Source organism: Pleurodeles waltl, chromosome 6, assembly GCF_031143425.1.
Source record: "Pleurodeles waltl isolate 20211129_DDA chromosome 6, aPleWal1.hap1.20221129, whole genome shotgun sequence".
Taxonomy (NCBI): Eukaryota; Metazoa; Chordata; class Amphibia; order Caudata; family Salamandridae; genus Pleurodeles; species Pleurodeles waltl.
The window spans coordinates 423391910-423411873 of NC_090445.1; the positions used below are offsets into that span (position 1 = coordinate 423391910).

General features: G+C 43.1%; 1 protein-coding gene across 2 annotated transcripts in view; it reads left to right on the forward strand.

The window, feature by feature from the left end:
- The first annotated feature begins 2009 nt into the window (after nucleotides 1-2009).
- Nucleotides 2010-19964, forward strand: part of TAF8 (TATA-box binding protein associated factor 8) — a 57767-nt gene continuing 39812 nt past the window's right edge. For both annotated transcript variants that reach the window (XM_069238420.1, XM_069238421.1), the window contains exons 1-3: nucleotides 2010-2139; nucleotides 10165-10321; nucleotides 15411-15509. In XM_069238420.1, coding sequence (XP_069094521.1) covers nucleotides 2092-2139; nucleotides 10165-10321; nucleotides 15411-15509 — 304 coding nt within the window. In that variant the 5' untranslated portion in view covers nucleotides 2010-2091. The remainder of the gene's footprint in view (nucleotides 2140-10164; nucleotides 10322-15410; nucleotides 15510-19964) is intronic.

Sequence of the window (19964 nt, forward strand, 5' to 3'; positions counted from 1 at the left end):
CACCTAATTGTCTGGTGTTGCAGGTTGTGAGGGAGGGGCTGGGCTACTTCAAATGTCCCTCCCTGCCTTTGAAGACTAGTTTGGCAGCCTTCCCCCCTTCCTGCTTCTCCATCTGCTGAGGAAAGTTCTCCTCCCCTAGGCACATTCCTTTGTGTTCAGTCCAGGCTACGTCACACCTCATCAAGGAAGCCTGGCCAGGCTGCCAGAGGCTGGCCAATCACAGCAGAGCACTACGGGGATGAAGTTGGAAACTTTTTAGGTAGAGTTTAAAACTCTTTACCTGAACAAGTTATATTAAATCCAACAATTGTAAGTTGTGGGATTTATTATAACAATTAATTTGATACCAAAGTGACATACCTGACACTTAAGGGGACTTTCTAAATTAAAATAAAGTCTCCCCATTCTAGCCTATGGAGTCCATTCACTACATTGAGGGTAAAACGAATTTGGCTGTTTTACCTCACCAGGGCTTATAAAACTATTTGTATAAGGTCCCTGCTTATAGTTGCATAGCACCCAGCCCTAAGAGCACCTAGGTCACACCTTAGGGGTGACTTATATGTAAAAATAAGGTTTTTTAAGACTTTGGAAGTACTTTTAATTCCAAAGTTGAATTTGCATATAACTCTAATTTAAAAGCAGACAGCAAGGAAGGCCTGCCTTTAAAATGACACTGGGCAACTCAGCAGTGCACTGATGGGTGCACTACCTATGCTGGGGGTCCCTTAACCTACATGCCCTACTATATACTAGGGATTTATAGGTAGGTTGACATAGCCAATTATGATTAGCCTAACCTGCATACTTATTTTATACAAATCACAGGCCCTGGGACTGGTTAGCAGTACCCAGGGCACCATCAAAGTCAGAAAAACACCAGCAAAAAGTGAAAAATCGGGGCAGAACGTTAGGGGGCCTCTGCAATCAGCCCTGTTTTTTCACACTGGACACCTGTGCCAAATCATTGAGGGACATCTTTAGTAACACTTCACACTACGCGGTAAGTAAAGTTGCTGCACTGCATTGTGTGAAAGGAAAAGAGCAGAAGAGCACCATGCTTCCAAAGAGATGGTGCACTGGAATTGGTATTGAGACCTCTGGCACACAGTGAATCCTCACATAATCTCTGTCCGCTTCCTATTCAACCATTTCTCTCTGAGTTCCCTTTTCTCTAACACTTCTGGCCTCTCACCTACCTTGCCATTCATCTCTGCCTCTCACCCCCCGCCCTCCACACACATACTTTCTCTTGGTTCCTTCTACTTTGCCTTTCAGATGCTCCCTCTACCTTTTTTCTTTTCAACCTTCTCTCTGTCATCCTCAGCATCTTTCTGCTCCTTACTCTGCTCATCTTCTTCTGTGATCCTTTTTTCTATTTTTCACCGCCTGTTCTCTCTCAGCTGGTAGATCCTCACTAGCTTTCTTCTTCTCTCACTGTTCCAACTTTCTGCCTCTTCATCTCTCTGTATATATCCCTCTCTCCCCCTTTCACACTCTCTTGCAGTGCTACTGCCTGTGAACTCTTAAGTTCAGCAGCATTGTGCTGCTTCTGGCACTGTGACTCATGGTACAGTGTAGCACTGTGAAAAATTCCCCTTATGTTGTCTGTCAAATTCTGCATGGAGTGTATATGTTTTTTTCATCTTGATATACGCCAAGAATGTTCCCTTAATACTCCAATGTGTAATCTCGACTAAATAACCTAAACCTATGTTGGCCTATGTGTTTGTCACCTGTCTATTTTATAATCCTCAGATGTGTCCATAAAAATTACAATTTGTCCTGAATGGGTACTGTCACTGTCCAGAATTTGCTTTCTTGACAGGTGGTCACCCTAGATGTCAGACCGCAGCGTTACAGGGAAATTTTAGGCCCCAGCTTTTACGAATTTTACACAAGTCTCTACATTGTGCTCTTTGTTCTGTTTTAGGCTCAGTTTTTACTTTCGATTTCTCCAATCTCCTATAAACTGGAGCGCACTGTGCTATGCCGTATGGTCTCTAGGGCGCTGTGGTCTCGTGAAAATGCACGAACTACAATTCCCAAACTGCCATCACTCACCACGCATGCGCGACACACTGTAGCAAGATGGCGGATCCTCAGGTGGCTGTCGGTGCAGCTGGCGGTTCGGGGACGGTAAATACTGTGTGGAATTTCCTGGTTTCCTATCACAAGGCGTATGGGGGAGCGGGGATTCGCAGCCACTGCCGAGGCAGTCTAAGAACCACCATGGTGTCTCACGTGTGATCTATTTACTTGCCCCAGCATTTAGCCCGCCCCTTCTCGTTTTGATTGGATAGAATATGCACGCGGAAGTAATGCTTGCTACGTCGTTGTTTTTTTTGTGAGATGTGTCGTTGCGGGTCATGTTCTATTAGGTGGTTTAGTATCCAATATTGACTGTAGTAACACAGCTACGAAAGGACTAGCTTACTCACTAAATGAGTGTGGACGAGTCAATGTACATTTTCAGACCACACCTGGTTTGCTTGAATAAAAATCCGGAGCATGATGTTATTTTTTTAATGGTGAGGTGTATGTTGGCATTCTTTGAATCAGCGGCCAAAGTGCATTAAAAAAAACGTCTGGGAATTTTGATGCTGCCTGCAATAGGTGCGGTGTCGGTGAGCGTTGGGGTGGGGTCGAGGGTGTGCCTAAAAAAAAAAAAACGTGTTCTGCAAGTGTGTTTTTTTTTTGTCTTTTACTTTCAGGTAGCTACCTATAAAATAAAGCGCAGCTTACATAAAAAATACATTTAAAAACGTTAATCAGTGTGGAATGCGCTCTGGTATATTATGAAACCTCTGTTAGTTGATGTACTGCAGAGGTCTGTGTGTAACCAGAGAGCCAAATAATTAAATCTTGGTTGATGCAGTGGAGAATAGTGACTGTCGTACGTGAGTTAACGCACGAGGCTGGAGGGACAGAACTAGTCTGTCTTCTATGTTTAGGCGCCTCATGACGCCACGACCAATCTGTAACGAGGACGGTCGTGACGTCAGGAGACGGCGCGGCGGAGAGGCAGAGGCGCGAACAAAGCGCGGTGTTGCGGCCGGCCGGCTGCTCGTGGGCTTTATTTCTTGTGGCAAGAATAAAAGATATTAACATGAAATTTGTCTCCATCGCATCCTTCATACTTGCCACTACAAATGGCGACAAGGATCACAGCTTCTACCAAGGCCCACGAGTGTAGCCCACCTTACCTGGTGTTTCGGGAGGCCAGTGGAAAGCGCTGATATCCCTTCACTGGGGACTACATGCAACCTCTAAGGCGCTGATGCTGCGGTCTCCACACGATTGACTTTGACGACTCCTACCGTTCTGCGCAGTCCAGTAGCCTCCCGCTTTCCGGCCATGTCGCAGACAGGTCATATCTGCGTGCCTCCTCTCTTCCTGGACTCTCCTGGTAAGCCATGCATGAAGTGGAAAGGATGGCTGCGCGCATTTGAGAACTATATTATCTCAATTGATGGTCAGGGGTATAGCCCCGAACGGAAAAAGTCTTTGTTATTCGGACTGTTGGGGAAGGCTGGACAAGAGGTTTTCGATAGCCTGCCGGTATATGTGAATCCCCAGGGAGCCACAGCTCCGCTGAATGAGTACCAGGAGGCTGTACGGCGGCTTGAGTTGCAGTATGCAGAGGAGTGCAACATCATGGTGGGGCGCCATAAATTCGCACTGCGGAAACAAGAGGAAGGAGAGACTATCGAAGAGTATATTGCATGTCTACGTGTTCTAGCTCAAGATTGTGAATTTGCAGTGATGACTGATACGTACATTAGAGACCAGGTGGTGTTCTACTGCCATTCAAAGAAAGTGCAGGAACGTTTGCTTTCATGCAGGAATCCTTCGCTGACGGACGTAATTGCCATTGCAAAGGCAGTGGAACGCTCCATGGTATCTTCCAAGGAACTGGCGAACACTAGTCAGGCTTCAAATGTGTTCTATGTACAGGACAGCCGTAAACATGTGCCCGGAAATTCAGAAAGGGCAGCGAGTGATAGAGGGGGAGGCAGGAGGCAGCTCATCTGTTATAGATGTGGGTCAAAAGATCACTTAGCGGATAGCAGGGCCTGCCCTGCCGTGCGCAAAAGCTGTTCTAAATGCAGGAAGTTGGGCCACTTTGCGGCAGTATGCAAAGCAAAAAAATATAATACGGGCATGAAAGTGAGCTCGGTAAGCGAGAATGATACTGATGCGGATGCGGACATGGTGTTGTCCATTGATGGTGAAGACGGTAGAGTGAAGGGTCCCATTGGCTCCGTCATGATTGGTGTGATAAAATTGCCATTTACGGCTGATTCTGGTTCCCCCCTTACCCTGATCTCGGATAGGACATTTGATTCGAAGTGGCAAGATGTACGACTGCACGAGACGGATGTGAGTCCAAAGGCCTTCGGGGAACACGACATAGTGATGAAAGGTTACTTCTGGGGCTTCCTCACCTTTCGAGGGCGCACTGTGAGAACAAAGATATATGTGGCTGAAAATGGGAGGAGCCTTGTGGGATGGAAGGACCTGGCGAAGCTAGGTGTGATGCTAGTCCCTGGGGCAGAAGATCCCATTGTTCTGAGAGATGACTGGGTCAATTATGTGCAGCCTGATGATTTACATGATGGATTAGCTGAGGTCCTCGAAATGTTTGACTCCGTTTTTGAAAACAAGGTAGGGTGTGTAAGAGGATTTGTGCATGCTATACGGTTAAAAAAGGGTGCCCTACCAATAAAACACAAAGTCAGAACGATTCCTCTTTCAGTAAGGGGGGAGCTTAAGGCTGTTCTTGATAAGCTGAAAAGGGAAGGAGTAATAGAGGAAGCAGGTGCATCAGAATGGGTGTCTGCAATCGTGGTGTCCAAGAAGAAGAGGACAGGGGACATTCGGTTGTGTGTAGACCTGCGGTCACTGAACAGAAATATCCTGGTGAACTGCCATCCCCTGCCCAACATTCAGGAGATATTGTCGGCCACAGCAGGATCGAAGTTTTTCACCCTGATAGACCTGAAGTCTGCATACCACCAGGTATGTCTCACGGAGGAATCCAAGGAACTTACCACCTTTATTACCCCGTTTGGAGCATACAGGTACATCCGTCTTCCATTCGGCCTTGCATCGGCCTCAGGCGTCTTTCAAAAGCTAATGGACCACCTCTTCTGCGATATGAAGGGGGTTGAAGCATTTCAGGACGACATTCTGATACACACGGAAGACGAGAAGGGGCACTTAGAACTGCTGCGCAGAGTGTTGGAGGTGCTACAAAAAAGGGGGATGACAGTCTCCAAAGACAAGTGCAAATTCATGAAAGACAAGATAGAATACTTAGGGCACGTGCTTACCCCAAATGGCATCGCGCCGAAAGATGATTTAGTGAGGGCCATACGAGATGCCCCTTGCCCAGGAGACAAAGACGCCTTGCGATCGTTCCTGGGACTCAGCGAATACTATTCCAAGTTCATGCAAGGATACGCAACCACTGTGGAGCCTCTAAGGAAACTGCTACGGAAGAACGAAAAGTATACGTGGGCACAGGAAAAAAGCGCTGCCTTCGAATCCGTCAAACAGGCAATCGCCGCGGCCCCAGTAATACGACCGTACAACAAGGACCTCCGGAATGTAATCACGGTTGACGCTAGTGCCAAGGGAATCGGTGCAGTATTTTGCCAATTCCAAGGGAAGAAGGAGAACACTGTTGCATTCATATCGCGGTCATTGAGCGAAGCAGAGAAGCACTACAGCACCATCGAGCGGGAGACGCTCGCGTGCGTCTGGGCCGTGGAGAAACTGAGAAATTATTTGTGGGGCAGGGAGTTCGAATTAGTCACCGACCACAAACCCTTGATATACATGATGGACGGTGAAGGACGTGGCAATGGCAAAGCCAGCTCTAGGCTCCTACGTCTACTGTCCAAGTTGCAAGAATATCACTTCACCGTCAGACACATCAAAGGGGGCCTCAACTGCAGGGCGGATTGCCTATCTCGCATACCGATCCCGGATGAGGAGAATGATTCCCTGGACGACACGGAGTGCGTTGTGGCAATGGTTGACGCAACAGCCATGTGCGAGGGATCCATATCAGAGGAAGAATGGTTGACGGCTCAGGAAAAGGACGGGACTATGCGGAGGGTGATGGACCACATGAAGGCTCATTGGCCCCCTATCCGGAACTTGCACGGGGCACTCAGAAGTTTCCAACAGATTAGTCCCGAACTCACCATCGAAGGCGGCTTTGTGAAGAGACACGAGCTGTTTGTACCTCCGGAAAGTTTAAGAGACAAGCTAATCAGGATTGCCCATAAAGGCCATCCGGGCAATACCGCTACAAAGAATCTCCTCAAGCAGTACTACTGGTGGCCAGGGATGTGCAGCGATGTCAGCAGATTCATTGATCGGTGTGGACCGTGCTTAAGGGCCGATAAGCACTGGAAGACGACAAAAGGAGAGTTGCAGCTGGTGGACATACCTGCCGGCCCGTGGAACAAGATTGCCATTGATTTTGCGGGCCCATTTACAAGGCTACCTGACGAGTGTAGGCATCTCATCGTCCTTACGGATTACTTCTCCAAATGGATTCACTACAAGTTCGTCAGGGAAGTTACCACTGAACGAGTGATCAAGGCATTGACGAAAATATTCGCGATTGAGGGACAGCCGAAGATCATGGTGTCGGACAACGGCACCCAGCTAGTGTCCAGGCGGATGACGGATTTTCTGTCCAGGTTGGGGATTAAGCAGGAGAAAACCCCACTGTACAGCCCGAAGAGCAATGGGCAGGTTGAGCGTATGAATAGATTCCTCAAAGAGGGCGTGCAACAGGCGATCGCTTCCAACATGAATGTGAAAGCGTTTCTGGCGGACAAAGTGAACACTTTCCATAACACGCCCAGTGAGGTTACTGGACACACTCCGTTTTATTTGATGAGAGGGAGAAGATGCATGAGTGAGCTTACCCCCAAATTCAATAAGTGGTATGACATGAACCGGGAAATTGAGGCAGAATCTGATGAGAGATTGAGAGTCAAAGCAAGAATAGTGGCCAAACAGGAAAACAATAAGAGGTACGCTGACATGGTGAATAGAGCCAAAACTAAAAATATAGCGCAAGGGGATTGGGTATTGGTGAAGAAACCCAACAGGGTGATGAAGGAGGAGTCTGTGTTTCAAACCCCGGTGCGTGTGCAAGGAGTGACAAGAGGGGCAGTCTGTCTGGAAGGAGCGGGGTGGCGGAGCAAGGACGACATAGTTAGGCTCAAGGCTGGGCAAGAGAAAATCATCATGAAAGATGTCCGTGTGGATGGGGCCGAAGGCACGGATGATGTTGACGAGTGGCAAACTCACGAAGCCAGGGATGTAGTCATTGATGAGGAGGAATGTGTGAATACGCCTTCCAGTCCAGGAATGAGTGGACAGGGGAGTGCGGAGCGATGCGAGAAGGCACGGCGTGGCTTGACGGCTGCCTCAAGACAGAATGGTTGCATGCCCGAATCTGTGGAGAGCGACAGTCACAATGTAATGGGGTCAAGCCTAGAGGATGCGTGCGCCGTCAAGGCGAATTCACTTCAGTATGTTACTCCGAGCAGGCCAATTAGGCATATCCGAGCACCCAAGAGGTTCGAAGATTTTGTTATGAGGTGAAGTTCCTTAAGTTTCTTGTTCTGTTGAAAAGGGAGATGTCGTACGTGAGTTAACGCACGAGGCTGGAGGGACAGAACTAGTCTGTCTTCTATGTTTAGGCGCCTCATGACGCCACGACCAATCTGTAACGAGGACGGTCGTGACGTCATGGGGCGGCGCGGCGGAGAGGCAGAGGCGCGAACAAAGCGCGGTGTTGCGGCCGGCCGGCTGCTCGTGGGCTTTATTTCTTGTGGCAAGAATAAAAGATATTAACATGAAATTTGTCTCCATCGCATCCTTCATACTTGCCACTACAGTGACTTGTGTATTTTCAGACCTAGGAGGTCCCGGTCCTGTGGCAGAAAGCTCTATGAATATGTAAGTCATTATTTTAAACTTGCATTATTTGCAGTATAAGAGACTGCTACAAAATGCTCCAAAAACGTTTAAGTTCAAGGGTGCTTCTAAAATATAGATTTTAGTAATACCCAGACTGTACATAATGTATATTTTTTTATATAACTGTCCCTTCAACATAGAGATTTTAACATAAACGCTATATAAATAAAATTAGTTAAAAGCAAGCACTTCACAGCTGAGCTTTGCACTACCACTCAAAAATGATAAATCTTTGTCATCATAAAGCTTCAAGTGATTAATCAATTAATGCCAAAACGAGCTCCCAAGCATCCATTACATTTGCATATTAACTAGTTGTGCATATTAACTAGTTGTGCACATTTGCTTCAGGCAAGCGGGCATCCTGGCAAAAAGGCTTGCTTCTTGTTTACCTGTCTGCCCCCTTCGGTTTCACACAGTGCTTTAAATGGAAATCTAGAAGCTCAGTTTCTCATCCTTTAGATTACCTGTCTGCTCCTCAAAAGTGCCGGTCCTGTCCAATTAAATGCATTGTAGCAGTGCCAAGAAGTGCAGGTACTCTCCCTTTCAAATTAATGACGTGTAGGTACTCAGTCCTGGATAGTACCTGCTCATTTAAAGCACTGATTTCACAGCACATGAAACTAGCTGAATGGCTAAAGCGTTTAACTTATCGGAATTAACCGCCCAGAACGCTAGTCTTTTCACAAAAAGTAAGAGGCATGTTTTTTCATAAATCAAAAAAGTATGGGCATGTCCTGCCCCTCTGATCCCACCCACTTTGACCCCTGGTTTAAACTATCTTATAATACTCATGTGTTCTGCACCTGGGTGCTTATCGTTTGCTGATTAAGTCAGTTTTTTAGGCTGTTACATCCTATTTTACTGTTGTAAAAAAAACAAAGACTACACTCGCAGTCCTCAGTGAAATAGGCAGCATATCTCGAGGTGGGTGAGCCAAGAAATTGAAACAGGGAGAGCCAAGCCAAGGGTCTGGCTAGGCTGTAAGAGGTAAGGGGGAGTACCAAAGTCTTGAAAATAATCGGCATTTATATCCAGCATCAGATTTCATATAAAAAAATGTTAAAATCTCTTGAAAAGTAAAACAAAAAAAAATGTATTCCTTTAATGTGCACTAGTGCTTCGCTTCAATACATCAGATTATATTACTGCATTGAGTGGAACTTATTAAAAGTGATGGTTTTTAAGCATGAATTCCTGCCGCCTCCTCTGCTCAAATGACAGTGCCATTGGTGAACCAAGATGCAAATCAGTTGTGAAGTATATTAGATATTTGGCCTAGATATTTATTAAGATGGAGCAACATTATAGTCTATTAAATTGAACACAAGGTTTTTGTACAGCATGCATTTTGAACTCCCTTATTTGAAGATGTTCTCATGTGATGATGGGGAAAAAAGGAGGCTTGGTGACATAAAATATTTGCTTAGCATCACACAGTTTTGACAACCAGGGAAGTGTAGAATGATCCTGTCCTGAATGCAGAAGCGTATCACATGCAAACCAGATTGCCTCTTACCAGGTAGGTTCAGTGTTTGACTTCAGCATTACCAAACCGACTCCTTATTGGATTAATGGGCTGTCTTTGCTTTAGTTGAATCAACTGGATTAACACACCTCATTTTAGTGATTGGAAAAGGAAAGCCCTTGGCTGGACCCATGATGTTCTCCTGATAAGTAGTGATAACACAGTCCTAGTTCAAGGAGCCTGACATTCTCTGAATAGAATCCTCACAAAATCTTCTTGTCTGGTCACTCATATTGTGTTCTCCATATTTCTTTGTGATACGAATAGGTGTGTTGGTGTGTGCCACAGCTTTGAAGGGCATTAAAATAAAAAAAAAATCAGAATGGCTGTGTAAAGCTTATGCATATAAGCAGGGAAATAAAACAAAATATCCGAATAGATAAAATGATGATTAAATAAAAAGTGAGGTGGGTGGATTAGGACTGCTTTTGCGACAGTTGATAATTTGAAGGATGTGTAGTCTTGGAAAGTTAGCCATGTGATAAAGGATGTTTTTTTTTAGAGCCCCTGGCCTTGTTGGGGATACTGTCTGTTTCCCATAGGCAGCTCCTAAATGCATAGTGAGATTAAATCTGTGATGCAATGTTTAAACTTCTGTTTCACTGCTTATGTTTTTTCTTCAGAGATCAGGGGGGAAACACTCATCAACTCCATCAGATAACTACTACCAGGCCCGGAGGCGCACACTACAAGTGGTGGTGAGCTCGTTGCTGACCGAGGCCGGTTTTGAGAGTGCCGAAAAAGCAGCAGTGGAAACCATGACAGAAATGTTACAGAGCTGTGTGTAATACTTGTGTTAAGATTGTTATGTTATGCAAATGTATGCTAATTCCAAAATTCAGTGTCAAACTAATGATTGGGCAAATTTCTCATTTTGAGAAAATAGTTCTGTGGCACAGTCCAGATTAATTACATACCCATATGTTGTGCAGTGACCACTGACTTAATATATTCTGATATTAAACATTTGCAAAAAATCTTCATAATAGCAGCTCAGTAATAACCATAAAATCACAGAACTGTTATTTCATTTGTGCATCAATCACATATTTTCTTTCCACTTTTTCTTTATTAAAACTACTGCTCCTCTTCACCCTGTTGTAAACTCCACATGATCTAACTGGTAGCAAAAGAACTTCCCAGTACACAGACATTTGTTTAATACCAAACAGACTCTTATCAACAGCAAATTAGGTTTAAGTCTTTTGACTGTTTGCAATATCGAGCCCATCCTAATGTAACCCCTTAGCAGTTTGTCATAAAATGTGCACAGGATTCACCCCTTCTCTTTCATCCCCCGTCATCCATGAATTTGAATCTATTTTGGTTTTCCTTTCCCCTTAGTAAACTTCCAATGTTTATCACAAGTCCATGTGTCATTGTAACCTCTCTTTCCTCCAAGTTCCTGATAGTCCCCAGTTCTGCTCACCCCACATTACCCAGCAGTGGACATCAATCACCCACAATTTGTTATGAGATGCACCTATCCCCTGGAACTCCCCTAAACCTTCCTTCTGTTCCCCTTTGCCTCTCTTCCTATCTCACTTTATGTAATGCCTCACAAGTTCCTTCCCGTTGCTTGACTGTCTCAGGGAGAGGAAGGCTCACTACCTTTATCACTGGCAGTTAAAACTCTCTGTGTCTTATCTGTTTCTCCCTTCTCTCCTTTAAACCAGGCTATGCACCATAAGAATGACCTATGCAACAACTTTGATGTCTTCCTCGTCTTTTGCAAAACCATAGGTATCTTTTCCCCCTTGCTTCGAATTGAGTTGGCCTCACTTTGCCCTTTGATAATGGCAAGCCCCACCCTGTTATTGCATCTACTCCTTTCCTCTCCGAGCTTAATGCTACTGGTTCCCGCTGCTCCTTGTGTAACCGGTTCTTCAGCCCGGATCCCCTTAGTATGGTGGTTTCAGCATTTTCTCAACATTCATAGCCTTTCCCTCTGTCTCATTTGCACTTGTCCTAGTAATCACTGTTATTTCGTTCTTACAATCCTCTTCTGTTTGCGTCTCTGTATGTTTCCCCTATCAGATATTTCCAAGCCTCCTTTGTTGCAGGCATATTTCGACTTTCTCTGCCTCTCACATTCTCTGTCTCTCTGGTACATGCCTCCCTCTCTGCTCAATTTCAGGCTGCTATGGGTATGTTGAAAAAAGATACTTTCTTTGACGTAGGGCTTTTAATTTAGCATTGAACATCAACATATATTGAACCTTCGTGCCTCTCACTTCTGCTTCACTTCGTAAACAAGTTTACATTTTCTGCACATGCAGTGCATAGTTTAGTAACACCATTATTGTTGCGTTGTGCAATTTTAATTTGTTGTTTATTTTATTTTTTTACCTCTTGGAAAAATGTATACCCATCCTGTTGTTTTAGCGTTTGGCCTTTACTGCTCTAGGAGAAGCAGTGAGTTTGAAGGCTTCTTGTTGTGTGCGTCCTCTATTATGAAACTGCTGGATGATTTACGTTGGCCTACGCAGCTACAGAACCGATGTACAGACTGCTCAGGTTATTCCCCTCCTCTTCTACAGGCAGCCACCAAATCTGTTGTTCTTCTTAGACTGACTTTACTTTCCACTAACGACCTTTTCTTTTGTAAAGAGATCAAGTGTGTTATGATATGTCAGTTGATACTTTTAAAGCACATGGACACCCACTTGTGTTTTAAGAAGCTTCTTGGGAAGAAAACTAGTTGGAGTTAAACCTAGCTCCAGCAAAACAAGAAAAGAAAAGAGAAGTTTTTCAAGTTTTCCCCTGAATTCGGGTAAGTCTGTCATAGATCATAGGTGGAGTGGGAGTAATTTCCACAGGATTGAGTCCATGACCGTGAAACTTCTCTCACCACCACTTTGTTTTTAAGGTCGAGCGGGCGCAAGCGCTCTGGACCATGTTGTAATCTCTGTGGGCTTCTAACCACGCCTATGTCACGCCCGTCACTTTCATTCGTTTGTGGGCTTGCCTTTTAAAAATCGATTAATTCCATTTGTGAAAGGCATGCATACATCATGCCTTTTTCAGTGTTTAGCCCTCCTCGAGCGCACCGGTAAACTACTGAAAACATACGAGGCTCCGTGTTTTCAGCTGGCTTCTGGACTACTTTATCTTTTCATTTCCTGGGCAGCACGATCAGGCTGGGCAGTAGTCGAGCACTTTGCATGACATCGACCCTATAACTTGGATAATTTAGCTTTTGTTGGTTACATGGATAATTGCACTTTTACCGGTAACATGGATAATTGCACTTTTTCCAATAAGTTTCACTTTGAGCAAATTTCTGTTTCCTTTTCTGTGTCTCTTTCACGCTCATGGTGACCATCGGCTCGCAAATGTGAAACTGTTCTACTTTTCATTATTAGTTTATGTGGCAAGAAAAGTCCGTTTAGGAGTTTACAGCACTAATAGCTCTATCGCAAGCAAACGCAAGACCTGTTGCATTGCAAATGCTTGTTTCAAATGTAGGGCTTTAGGTGGATAGAGACTTTATGACAACTGGTTAGTAAGGAATCCGCAGCACCTGGGCATCGTCTTTTCTGGTAGACCATTCTCTTCTCTGGAGGTATCTTACTTACATCTTATCCAAGCAGAGTTAACTCTTCTCCAGTGAGCCCAATTTTAATTTCTAGTTTTGCCCCTAGACTCCTTTGTGGTTTTGAGCAAATCTCCTGCTTATACATCCATCTGTGCTTCCACCCTGCATACTTTTTAGCATTTTTACTCCTCCTTGTTTTAGCACATGTATAGTCATTACATGCTTCTACTGCCTTCCTTTATCTTTGTACCCACTATTTCCCGGCCACCGCGAAGCTCCTGTATCTCAGTGTCTTATTTCCCAGTAGCCTGCAACAAATGCAGGATTCTCCTACCCTAATCTGCCTGTGTTGCTCAGGTTCCTGGTCACTAGTATTCCTGAGCCCATGTTCTTATGAAGTCCCGACCTCTGGAGCTACTTCAGGTTCCCAGCCCCATTCCCATAAAGAATTTGTTTCTTACAGATGCTTCCAAAGTTTTTGTCGCCTTCTAAGACTGCTGTAGTTTCATCAACTCTTCGCCATTTCCTTTGAGCTTCCCTTTCCTCTGCTACTAGTTTTCCAGTACACCCTTAGATTTATCTTCTGTTCACTGATGCATGTCATCTCGGTTGCCTCTCCTGCTTCAGCCCACCTCCATCTCCACTCTTGCTCTCAGGTAGCCTGCAGCCTCTTCCCTCCAGGTCTCAACTTACCAGTTTCAGCTCATTTTGTGTCCCTTCACTGTACTCTGTGCTTCCGCCGTTCTTTCTCAAACTTTTTTAGAACTCTGGGGCCTCCTGCCTTAGCCACTTACCATTGACTTCCCCTGATAGGTGAAGGTGGTGCCACGCTACACCCAGGGAGACTAAGGCTTTCCCGGAGGCTGCTGGTATTCAATTGGCTCCCTCCTGCGGACTCTTTTTCACACACTTTCCTTCTTTGAAAAAGAAGGGGGCGCTTCCATTCACAATGTACACCTCATCTCTCTGATTCCATTTCAAGTACAGCACCTCACCAGCTTTTTAGCTGTGATCTCTTCCTGATAAAGTCTTTCTCTTGACAATTTCCTAGACCAGTGGTTCTTAACCTTTTGACTTGTAGACCCCCACTTAATCATTGCATGAATCCAGGGGACCCCCAGAGACTCATCATTGGAGTTCGGGGTCCCCGTCCAAAGCAATTCTGATGATTTGAACAGCAGAACAACACACAAAACAGCACTCAACAGACAGATACTCAAACTATGAAATATTTTATTTAATTCACAAACAAGTATTACAAATCTTACCACCCATTGTTCATGTTCTTTTTGATGTACTTGTACTGACTGCTTCCCCTACTCAATCTGAGGATACCAACTTAATTTTTAGCCTCCAATTTAATATCCTTTCAGATTTACAAAAGGTTTAAAAAGAAATTATTTTGCTTTTTTATTTATATGCACTTTATTAATCAGTTATATTTATTTCATTCTCTGAGCAGTCACGGACCCCCCTGAGTGGCATTGCAGACTCCCAGGGTTCTTTGGACCACAGGTTAAGAACCACTGTTTTCAATGCATTTTGTGACCTGTGTTAGGTTTCTATTAAACCCTTGGTTCCTCTGCATGTTGTCCTTTCAGCGCAACATTCACTATCCCCTCTGCACTCATTCACACCTTATCCTCTTGGCATACCGTCCACTTCTTTCCCAGCATTCAGTTCTTTCACTGCCATAGGGCAGGACCGGTGGACTAAGTAGGCACTCAGCTCTCCAGCTCAAAGAGGCTGCCCAAGACTTGATTATAAACTCATCTTGCCCGTCTTCTTCAGTTTGCCGATATATTGCTGGGCCCGTATGCGCTTCTCATGTGTGAATGTCTTTTAACAGATTTTTGAGGCTCTAGTGCACACTCCACATTTAACACCCTCTACTTATCTCAGCCACTCATTCCACACCCCCAAAATTACTAACTATTGCATATTTCATGAAAGTGACATGTTACATATAAGAACACGAGGGAGTTCATTGAGGCAATATGTGCTCCTAAAATGCCTGCTTCATCTAGAATACTCCTTTGTAAAATGTGAAATTTTGAGGTTTAAGTGAAACATGTTTAGCTGACATTAAAATACTTCTAAGTACCAGATATTTGGTTAATGTATTTTATATTTTAAATATGCCTCATGAATATTTTTTTTTAATGTAGGAGAAAATGTTATGCTAATAATAGTATTTTAATTTAAATGTATCCACATGTGTAATAACAGCCTCCCTCAGTTTGTAGGCAGCTGTTGCACTTTATGTAGCAGTGTGGTTTTTGTTGCTGTGTAGCTTGTGTCATGTTTTTGTTGCCTTTAAAATTATTTCAGATCTTTCAGAGATTGGGCGGAGTGCAAAGTCCTATTGCGAGCACACAGCCAGGACCCTGCCCACCCTTTCAGACATTGTGGTCACCCTCGTGGAGATGGGTAAGTAATGTGCCACATAGCAATCTGACATGATGCCACATTTCATGGAGCTGTGCCACTGCACTCTTTAATTTCTTGTGATCTTCCAAATTCCCATCCCGGTTAGCTCTGAAGTGTTTGACGAGGGCAGGAGAGTAGTTAGAAGGCATCTGTCTTGTCTGTTCTGAATGCTAATGTTGAAATCAGTACAAAATCACAAATCATGCTGGCACTCTGTGGGTATTTGAAAGGTTAGTAGATTATTTGGTGCACTGGTGTTGTGTCCTAACTCATGGTATCCATTAAAGTAATGCAGTAAAATCTGGAATATTGTCCAGATTCCACCCTGAACTCACATAGGCTGCTGGCCTCATAATTTATTTAAAGTATATGTAAAAGTATAATTCAAGTTAATTCAGTTTCAAAAGTAATTTATAGTAAAGGCTTGTTTATAGATCAGTTCATGTGCAATTTTATTATTCATTTGTTAAATTCATACTTCATTTTTCGATCTTGCCTGAGACATTGTGGATACCCTGTCACTTTTGATGATCTATTGTTGCTAAAAAAAACAAAAAAACATTTAAACAGAGTACTGTAGCTCTCCCGTTACTTATCATTGCTTAGTTTCATTGTCACTCTTGTTTTCTTCCCTTTCATTGCTGAGCACGCAACTGTCATTTGGGCTTCATTCTATTTCCGTGTTTTGTTTTATTCCCTGGAGCATGGACCAAGTACTGAATGATTTTTTTGAATACTGTTTTTCTGCACTACTGTGCTGGGATTGGGGTACTTATACTGACATCTTGAAGCCATCAGAGTTGAAGTTGACACTTCCTGGTATATCCCAATGCTGAATGCAAAAAACTAGAAACAAAAAAACTTTGTGGCATGTGATCAATTCCAAAACAAACATTTTGGCCGCCTGTTGCTTTGATTGAATATGAAACTGTAAACATATTATGTTTGTTTAAGACTATTACTAGACAGTATGTGTTGTCTAAATTAACTGTTTGCCACAGTATCACATTTACTTTTTTTTTGGTTACCTCCTTTATAATTTGAAGACGTTTTACTCATCATTATTCATGGGTTGTTTTCAAAAGATTTATGTTTAACCGTTACCTGTATCCACCCCTAACCCCTAAAATCACCCTTACCTCCATTTAGCTCAACAGACCCCTGAACGGTCAAGTCACACTTACCTCCTTTTACCCCCTCCATGAGACCTCAAGACACCCCCCCTTTAACTCTGCTAACCCTACGCTCCTAAGCTACTGTCACCTCCCCGTACAGCTACCCATCCCTGAACCTTAAAGTCACTTGCTTGTGAGTCTTTGTGTTTACTTAGGTATTAGAGCCTGTCATTTGTTTACCATTGGTTGACTTCATTGTCACTCTTGCTTCTCCTTGGTCGGCTTAACTTCCTATTCATGTGTTTGTCCCTACCCTGGAGCATTGTCTAAGTTCTCTGCTCTTGCCCAGAGTCCTTCCACTGCTTACCGTTTTCATTGGTGCTTTATCAAAGAGTTTTGTGTTTCTTTTTTAGTTTAAATATTTTACAGTTTAAACAATTTCATTAAAAAATAATTTCTCAACTTTAAATATTAATTAAAACATTTTTACTTAGTTACTAAATGTATTATTTAAATGCCAAAATATATATAAATTGTATGAATACACTTTAATTATTAAATTATTCAATGAAAATTAAATTTGATAAGTTAAAGTGCTGTAACATTTTATTTTATTAGTTCTAGGCTAATAATTATGTTGATTTATTTTACGGTATCAATTTACATATAGATAGTTTTTAAAGAATTGATAAAACTTCTCCGCCCGGTGGTGGTGATTTCTGCTTACCAGTGAAAAGTTACTAGTTTTAACTTTACACTTGTGAATTCAGTCTTAAATGTCTCCACTGTCTGGTTTCAAGGGATGGAGACCAGCAAGTCTCTACTTAGGTTTAAATTTACACTTAGAAATGCGTAGGTGCAAAAGTACAGTTATACGTGTGTAATTCTACACATGTAAATTTACCTTTTTGAATAGGAGCCACTCTATATGAACATGTACTCACAATCACAAAACTGGCTCTTATGGTAATAAGACAATTCAACATTTTGGGCAGTATGCAAACCGCACTGTACCATTGGTCCTATTTTTTTGTTCATTATTCCTACACTACATTTATCATCTGCCTACTATACAGTTGCAGTTGATTGTGATAATGATATGAAAATAGAATAGTTGGGATGGCATCTCCTAAAAGGAAGACCGCAAGAGTCAAGCCTGATAAAGTCTTGTTCTGCTGGTGGGTTGGTTTTGTGGAAACAGATATGCAGCATAACAGTAGTCTAATTGATGTAGTCTGGTATGTAAAGCAATAAAGTGCTTTACCTAGAAAGTGCAAAACCTTATTGAATCCTCAATATATTAATAAAAGATTGTTTTAATATGTGAAGTTTGGAGACAGTGTTATTCAGTGTATCTAATAGAAGAGAATAATTCATTACATTTTTTGCTTTGCAAAATTACGTGCCTGTGTGTGACAAACAGGACCTTTTGAAGAGCAGTTCAGTTCTCTGTTGTTACAAAAAGAAATACTTTGTGTTTACAGCCCAATTCTTGTTTATGATAAAGACGTCTCTGTGCAACAGCTGAGAACTTGGCTCGTACTAAAGGGACTTGAAAGCAATGCAAATACAGGCACTGTTTACTGTGGTAGAGAGTAGGGTCATAGTAAAAACTAGTGATATGGGGTACAAAATATATTTTGTGGTCTTACCCAAGGACTGGTGTCTGGCCTATTTATTCCTTAAGATGACTGCAAGTTTATGGCAGCATAAGAAAATTCTTTACTTTTAACAGATACATTTGATAGAGAGGCCTCCAGGCTGCAGATATCAAATCAGTCTTTTATTAATAGATCAAGGGTTTACTAAGGTTTCACATTTGCTAGGAACACGTGTTTATTGCTTTGCACACCAGTCCACACAACTTGTACATTTGTTACAGTGTGTATCCGTTTCTACAATATCGGTCTGCTGGTTGTAGGGCTAATGTTGATGCTTGAGGTCTTTCTACTAGCAGATGCCAATACTTCTATCCCAGTTATCTGTGACTATCACAATAAGATGCATTTTTAATTTTAGGTAGATGATGCATGTAGTTGAGGAATAACAAACACAAAATAGAATGGATTGTAGTCCTACCACAACCCTACCTATTTTTTAAGTTTTCTTTAAAGATACTGCATTACATGCATGTCGCCTGAAATAACAAGTCATCTTATTGGTAAAAGAGCCAGATTTGTGATAATATGCTCTAATGTTCTAACACATTGTTTTTTATTCAGAGTGATTTAAACTGTCAGCAGTGATTTTGGTCTGTTTCCTACTACATAAGCACTTTTGCTCCAACTGCATTGAGCTTTTAGTGTGACTTAAGTAAATGAAGAATTCAGTTGTATAATGAACACCCTTTAAATGTCAATGAAAGCACTAGTATGAAGGAATTGATATGGAATTAACTTTTTTTTTAAAGCATACTTTATTGAGCTTGAACATGCACACATCACAACATGCCGAGAGCCCCAGCCATATAACATCAGCATAGAATGGGTCGTCATTTTAACATATTCAACTTATCAAGCCTGAGATGTGCCAAAGCCTTCTCAAGAGAAACATTGGCTCGCTTTGTTTTTTTAATATATCCATGGTTTATGCCACCCCAGTGGTGATGAGTAATCTACACCCTCATACTGTAAGGGCCATTCTCGTTGAGTGTGCCTCGACCTCTTGTGCCTCCTGCCGTTCAGGAACTCTGAAGTGCAGTGTAAGCCTATTGTCGTCCCGCCCCCAATGCCCTTGCGGGAGGTGTAGGTACCAAGTGGAAACTGAAACAACACCCCCGGTTAAATCCATATGAGGGCCCCGTGCATATGCTGAATAAGTGGTGCAGTAGAGTTGGCTTCATTATTGCTTGAGGGCGAGCCCTACTTTGGGGTCCAGGTGGGTCTCTTGAAGGAGAGCAGTGTGGGCCCATGCTTAGTTAGATGCAAAATCTAATGTTCCACATCGGTATTTTGTAGTCTATTTTTATGCTTAGTACACAGCAGGTAGGTGCAGCACAAAACAATCCCCTCTATAACTGAAACAGAAACATCCCAACTCCCAGTCCCTAGTACAGTTGGTACCTCTGACCCGTCCAAACTTGTCAAAACTAACAGTTCGGTGTTCTTGTGCCTTTTATCACCCAGGCAGCTCGGAGAAGGAGGGTAGTAGTCCGTCCTTCCTATCAACTGTGCCAGTCCCGAACATACCAGGCACCCACCCATCCAACAATGTGATACTAAAGTCATAAGCATTCCATCAACGGGGAAGGTCAAACAAGTTAGCCCCGCCCCCACTGAGTCAAACGCATTCTAGAGCCAGACCATTCCATTAAATAAGTTTGTCCGCTGTCCCAGGTACG